The 7,603-nt window shown below is 37.2% G+C and overlaps 1 protein-coding gene across 2 annotated transcripts in view; it reads right to left on the bottom strand.

Moving 5' to 3' along the window:
* Positions 1 to 1,021: 1,021 nt before the first annotated feature.
* LOC126416743 (uncharacterized) overlaps positions 1,022 to 7,603 on the bottom strand; it is a 35,797-nt gene continuing 29,215 nt past the window's right edge. The window contains exons 3-5 of one of the 2 annotated variants that reach the window (XM_050084579.1): positions 1,686 to 1,832; positions 1,544 to 1,608; positions 1,022 to 1,212 (exon numbers count right to left, since the gene is read on the bottom strand). In XM_050084579.1, the coding sequence (XP_049940536.1) occupies positions 1,565 to 1,608; positions 1,686 to 1,832 (191 nt within the window). In that variant the 3' untranslated portion in view covers positions 1,022 to 1,212; positions 1,544 to 1,564. The remainder of the gene's footprint in view (positions 1,213 to 1,543; positions 1,609 to 1,685; positions 1,833 to 7,603) is intronic. The other variant, XM_050084578.1, reaches the window with a different exon arrangement.

The raw sequence follows: 7,603 nt of genomic DNA, 5'->3' as shown, positions 1-7,603 counted from the left end.
TAGGAGCAAGAATCAGATGCCGTCCAGTGTTTTAACATGTTTCCAGGAATCTTTTTTCTGTGTAGCAGTTTTTCTAGTTGTTCTAACAGATCAAGCTTTTTTCTGCTGTTTTCTTTGCAGTTAAACTTGTGTACGTAATGCAGTGCATGTCTGTTCAGGAATACACAGTTAGCAGCTGTGGACTGATAAGTGGTTGAGCCTGAAAGCATCAGTGTACAATCTGAAGTGTGAATAGAAAGTTCTTCCTGTATAGTGCAGAACAACTGTTGCACTGTAATTTTTATATTCCATAACGTTTTGTTAAGGCAGTCTTTATGATTACCGTGTGAGACCACCTGAAGGCTCACTTCAGGCTTGGGCCATTCATGCATTTTTTCTTTATGGCAAAAAGGACTGTCACTACAGGAAATTGTCTCTCAAATTGTAGTACATCACGGTAATGCCATTCAAACATCAAACCAGTATCGTGAGACACAAAACACTGAAGATTTGCCTTCTAGTGATTGTTCACAGTCATCAAAACTAGTTGGGATTACATTCCCTACAAATTAATAGCTTGTAGGTATCACAAAGAGAATGTAATAGAACTGTGTGCTACCTTTCTGGAGGCAACTGAGAGGTCCGTGTTGAACCAGACAGCACACAATCATTTTTGCATGAGCAAATAGCCTCGAGGCATCCATTACAAATAACAGTACATACCCTCAGCATCACAGTGCAAGAAAATATCTGAAATGTAACCGGGATCAATGACAATGTGTTCTCTTCACTAACGAATGCACAATTTGAGTGATGTCGTGTGGGGTCTTGACTTTGGGGTCAGCCAGTGACCAATGCACATCTGAAGTGTGCACCCTACACATTAAGGAGGGAACTGGACAGGTATCACAAATGTTGGATGTCTTTCATCAATATCTGAAGTAACATAGGGGATTTGGTGCACTACGAGATATTATTACTCAATACTGAACTGTTAACTTAACTATCAGTTTGCTGTGATAAAATCAAACAAAATGATAAATATTTTATACAGAAATGTATTTACAGCAGGCAAAAGTTCTGCTCTGACTCAGTTACAAAACATCATCAACCATCATTTCTCATTTACACATTCAAAACTATTGCTATTCACTATATGGACCAAAATATTTGGCTCCTGGTCAGCATTTAAAACAGTATAGCATATCCAGTTCCTCAGATCCTGAACTCATTCTGAAAAAGAAGAAATTGAAGCTGTAGTTAATGTAACATACTTCTGCACAAATTATTCACATTGGTGCTCTATGGTAAGAATATTCTAGGATAGAAACACCCAATAGTAAATGAAAAATGAAGGCACATAACCATTCACTTGCACAATGAGTGATAGCTAGCAAAAAGGCACATCTGAAAGGTCAGGAAATCACACTAGCTCTGATCTTCCTAATATCAGTAGATCAACAGAAAACTAGTACAGTTCCCGACCTTTTAACTGCACTAGTATTCAGTATAAGTAACTGTTTGCCTACTGCTATTTTTATAATTTATATTTGTTTTAACTTACCGGACAAAATCTTTCAGCATGTCAGATGATGACATTGGATGGTTCTTCAAAACTAGAATGCACGACTGGAAAAGAAATTGGAAAGATGAGTAAATGTTTCAGAAATGCTAATGTATAGTATTTAAAGAAAGAAATATTTTACTTTGCTGTACCCTCCAAATAATTGTGGAAAGATATTTAGGTCCATCTACCAGCACAAGCAGGATTTTACATGCTCCATACCAATCATGCCTAAGGAGACATTTTCGCAATTCATGTACCAAGTACGTATGTGCAAATTTTTGATGACCTGTAAATGAAACAAAGCCTTTCTACGATTAGTCACTTGACGCATCAGTAAACCGATGAAATACTTTCATTAAACTATAGATACACATTATGCACATTATTTATTGAAGTGGAAATGAGGGTAACATTACATTTCTTTGATTGCTTCTCAAAGAGAGGAATATAAGTTCCAACAACAATTATCTATGCGTAGCAAAAAAGGGTTCAACCTGAAGTTACAAATTTCTCCTTGCACAATGGAAGACTAATAATCCATTTTTATAGATTCATGACCCAAATGTAAGAACATCTGTTCTCCCACTCTTGTATTACGTTTTATGTTTTTTCATAAAGTAGTCTAACTTAATTTCTTATAGTCAATCGTGCCAGTAAACTCTTTCGATATGTTCAATTGAAAAAAAATGGGAATAAAAAGAAGATGAGAGGTTAACATCCTGCTGATAAGTTCATCAGATCCAAAGCAAATGCTTGGATTACAGAGGAATGAGGAAATAAATTGGCTGTGCCCTTTTCACGGAACCATCCTGCCATTTGTCTTAAGCGGTTCAGAGAAATCATGGAAAACCTAAATCTGGATTGCTAGGTGGGAATTTGAACCACTGTAATCCTGAAGACAAGTCCAATGTGCTAAGCCCTGTGCTTACATTCAAATGAATTGGGCACAGTAATTATCAGCTGCCTCCTGTTTACACAGAAGTGAATAAAGACAACAGATAATGTTAATTAATCTTTCTCATGTACACGGTCAGCCTCACTGGTGATTTAGGGCATCTAAAGCAGGTAATTAATCTGCCTGGTGACAAATCATACAATAATATTAACTTTACGACCCCCAAAAAATTCCTTTCCGTTCCAGAGGAAGAGAGAATGAGTTAACTTATGGAACATCTGAAAAGTTTATTTCAACAAAAGAAAGGATGGATGAGGTCATTAGGGATGGGACACAAGCTCAGATTTGGAAAGAATGAGGAAAGAAATCGGCCATATCTTCTTTGTAGCAACAATAAATAACTTAGGTAAACCGCATAAAACCTAATTTTGAATAGCGGGATGGATTTAAACCACCATTGTCCCAAATGTGAGTCCACCTGCACTGCCTCACTTGGCTTGTTTGGTATGCTGAATAGAAATGTATATATTCATTTAATATCAAGCTTCTGATTGTGTAGGGCATAATGAATGAGACTAACAAAGTCACTAATCTTCAGAGGAGTTTGATGTGGCCCACTGTAAATTCTTCAATTGCGCCAATCTCATCATCTCAGAGTAGCCCCTTACACCCTACATTCTCAATTATTTGCTAGTTGTGTACTAATCTCTGTCTTTCCCTACAATTTTTACCCTCTACAGTTCTAGTACGATGGAAGTTACCCCTAATATATTAAAATGTATCCTACTGCACTGTCCCTCCTTTTTGTCACTGTTTTCTGCTTGTTCCTTCCTTCATGTATTCAGCAGAGAACTAAAGCATTCCTTATGTCATCACCCCATTACATTCACCTACAGCACCAGGTATCAAACACTTTGATTCTCCTTGTATCTCATTTTCCACCGTACTATGCTGCACTCCAAATGTACATTCTCAGAAATTTCTTTCTCATGTTAAGGGATATGTTTGATACTAACAGACTTCTTTTGGCCAAGAATGAATGCCCTCTTTGCCTGTGATAGTCTAGTTTTTGTGTCCTTGCTTCGTCTGTCGTGGTTTTATTTTACTTCAAACATAGCAGAATTCCTTGAGTTAATCTACTTAATAGTCTCCAATTTTGATGTCAAGTTCATCACTAATTTAATTTCTGCTACTCCTCATTATTTCGGTCTTTCTTCAGTTTACTCTAATCCATATTCCATGCAACAGGTCCTGTAATCCTTCCTCACTTCCACTGAAAACAGCAATGATATTGGCAAGTTTTATCACCAACATTCTTTTATCTTGAATTTTAATGCCACTCTTGAACCTTTCTTTTATTCCCGACTTTGCTTCTTCAGCATACAGACTGAACAATAAGGGCGGAAGACTGCATCCCTGCCATAAACCCTTTATAATCCAAGCAAAATGTTCTTGGTCTTCCATTCTTATTTTTTCCTCTTGGTGCTTGTACATACAGTATAGTACCCTGGCTTTCCCTCTAGCTTACTCCTACTTTCCTCAAGCAATGGAAACACCAGGTAGGAATATCAAAAATGTAGGAAAAGGCAGATTGCTACTTATTGTAAAAACAACATGTGAAATAGCAGACAGGCACAATTAAGAGACATGAACAACAGTAGAAGTCACTTAAGAATAAAATAAACAGGAAGCTGTAAATAACATTCATTTGAAATTTCTAAAAGTCTGCAACTTGATGTGTATTCTTTATGGTAAGTAGCCATCTGTCTTTTCCTAGATTGTTCCTGTTTTTCTCAGAATCTGCACCATTTAACATTGCCGAACACTTTTTTTAAGTCAACAGATCCTATGAAGCTCTCTTGATTTTTCTTATGGCTCACTACCATTATAAATTGGAACGTCAGAACTGCCTCTCTGGTGCCTTTATCTTTCTACAAGACAAACTGAACATCATGTAATGGATCCTCAATTTTCTTTCCCATTCTTCTGTGTATTATTCTTGTTAGAGAACTGGCATGACCTGTTAAGATGCCCATGCAATAGTTATCCCTCTTATTTGCTCTTGTTATCATCAGGATTGTGGCAATGGTAATTTTCTGAAAGACTGATCAGTCTCACTGATTCTAAAAACCAACTTGAGTACACATTTTGTTGGGATTTCCCCCAATGGTTTTAGAAATTTCAAACAAATGTTACCTATGGCTTCCTGTTTATTTCATTCTTAAGTGACTTCTACTGCTGTTCATGTCTTTCCCAGAACATTTTTGTATTTCCTTTGATCAGCTGACATATTTCTTCTCTTATCCATGATTTCTTCACACCTTGTACCTATGTCAGCTTTTACAAGTTCAGGGATTTCCCTATTTACAGATGTCCATTCCTCTTCAACTGAACTGCTTACTGCAATGTCTACAGCTACAGAGAACTTCAAATGTAGCTAATCATTCCTCATTACTTTAGTATCCCACTTCTTTCCCAGTAAGTCTTCCAGATGAGTCTCTAGAACTGCAGTCTACTCTTCAACATTAATAAATTGCGATCTCAGTCTATATCTGCTCCTGGGTACACCTTACAATCCAGTATCTGATTTTGCAATCTTTCTCTGACCATGATGTAATCCAGCTAGAGTCTTCACATGTTCAGGCCTTTTCTTAGTGTATTTTTAACTCTTGTGATTTTTGAACAGTGTATTCACTATTACTGGCTAAAATTTATTGCAGAACTCAAGCCTTTCTCCTCTTGCATTCCTACTACTGGACCCATATTCTCACGTAACTCTGTCTTCCACTCCTTCCCCTACTTTCACGTTCCAATCACCCAAGATTATTACATTTTTCATCTTGCTTTACAAACTGAATTACTCATTCAATATCTTTATATATTTTCTCTCTCTCTTCTTCAACTTCAACATGTGACATCGGCATGTATAACTGAATTATTACTGTGGATAAAATGCCAGAATCAGCTGCAGTTTATGTTTTATTTTAAAAACCAAGAGTTAGTCTATGTTCTCTCAGGACCTCTGATGTATAGTAACTGGGTACCAGCCTTCGGGGGCCAAAACTGGTATAACTTTTAAAATAAAAATTAAAGTGCTATTGGTGCTGGAATTTTATTGAAAATCGACACTATAGTTGCAGAACCTGCATCAACATGCTCAAAATGCTAGACAAGAAATGAATTAGTATTTTTTGGCATCCGCCTGTCATCAACTCTGAAGAGAACAGTACAATCACTGAACTGTTCACAGAAAGTCACTCTTTGCCTTATATCCTTGCACATCCTTACACACAATGAACCTTACTACCATGATCCCATTTTTATGCTGTTGAGATTACCCTATATTTGTTTGACCAGAGATCCTCATATTCTTTGAATTTCATTTCACTGATCCTCACAAAATCTGTGCATTTCCCTTTTCAGACTTGGACTCGGGACATTTTGGGTATAAGTCAAGGACGCTACCCTTCGGCCACAGGTGTGGGGATGCTGAATGCATAACAAGAAGGGCAGAAGCAATGATCACAGGTTTATTTGACTGACATGAGACCATCACAGAAATATTGAAAATCTGAAGTGGGAGACACACAAGGATAGAATTGACTAACCACCAAAAACCTACTTTCAAAGTATCAAGAACCAATGATAAATGAGGAATCTAGGAATATACAGATTAGACTAATTACTACATTATTTAATTGCTCATTTTTCATGCATGCTGTTCGAGAGTGGAATGGCAGAGAGACAGCTTGAAGGTAGTTCACTGAACTCTCTGCCAGGCACTTTATTGTGAATAGCAGAGTAATCACGTAGATGTAGATGTGTACACACGCACACACACACACACACACACACACACACACACACACACACACACACACACAAGCATTTAAGCAGCAATGTTTCCCGCACATTGTGTGCAAATGCAACAATAAGAAAGAGCAGTATGTGGTAACCTCTGTCATGAATTTCATAATTGTTTTCAGAGCTTGGACGTAAATGGAGACTTGTGTATTGGGGATAAATGGTACTGCAAACACAACTTGTCACTACTGTGTATCTTGTAGTCTGGCAAGTTTCGCGTTTTCTTGGGCTCTAAGTTTGTAATGATAATCAGTAATTAACAATCACTAATTAATTGGATGCAGTTCACTTTATAGAGCAATGATATCAAATCTTAATGTTCTTATTATTTTTATTAGTATCTTTTCTTCTTTAAGTAGGCTACTATTTATAATAAGAAATTAAAATAACGAGATTTGTCTGAACTTCATGTTTCTTTATACTAATAAACAGAGGTCAACCTATACAACAGAATGTATTACTTTTACTGCATTACTAGATAAAAATCATGTCCAATGAACAAGGTAGCACAGAATTTGGCCTCGCATTTTCGAGGGTGGAGGTTCAAATCCTGATCCAGAATTATGTTACCCTAAATAACTTGAAGCAAATGCTCCGATAGTTCCTCTAATATCCTGTCACTCCAGTGATACCAAAACTAACTCAGAGAGTGTCAGCATATGTAGACAGTGTCAGTACGTGTAGCAAATCATCCCACCAGTGTCTGCTGTGAGTACTGATGCCACTGAAAACATATCACATGTGGTTGTCAGTTGGTCTGCTGCAGGAAATAAATACCTCGTCCAGCAGTTAGATCAGAAATTTTTTCTCACCATTGAAACCTCTGTTATGCTGATAACTTCTTACTTCGCTTTTTTAGACCTAGACTTTGATTCGGAACTAATTGACTATGACACTGTTTTGATGGTTTTGGCTTTGCTTATTGGCACGAATTTGATTTCACATCGCTTGCAATCTTAACATTCGTCCTGTACTGCATGTTCGGCCATCAACGTATGAGTCTGGTCTTTCTTTCCAAAAAGATGTGTCGTTTGCAATAGTAACTGTGTAGTAGTGTCAGGCTATGACACAAAAGTGGTAATGAGAAACTCAAATCCTTGTGTGTTATTAGTATATCATGGATGCCTGGGAAGATGCACGATTAAAAATGGAGGGGAAAAGGGTACTGGGAACGACAAGAGATAAATGATTAAAAGAAGTGGAAGAACGCACTTGGAAGCGAGAAGAAAACTGAGTGTGAATAATGGCTCAGAGATGGGAGTGAGAAGACCAGAGAAATAGAAGCACTTGTGTTCAAA

This window comes from Schistocerca serialis, chromosome 8 (assembly GCF_023864345.2).
Source record: "Schistocerca serialis cubense isolate TAMUIC-IGC-003099 chromosome 8, iqSchSeri2.2, whole genome shotgun sequence".
In the NCBI taxonomy this organism is placed as follows: Eukaryota; Metazoa; Arthropoda; class Insecta; order Orthoptera; family Acrididae; genus Schistocerca; species Schistocerca serialis.
This window is presented reverse-complemented; position numbering and strand designations above follow the sequence as displayed.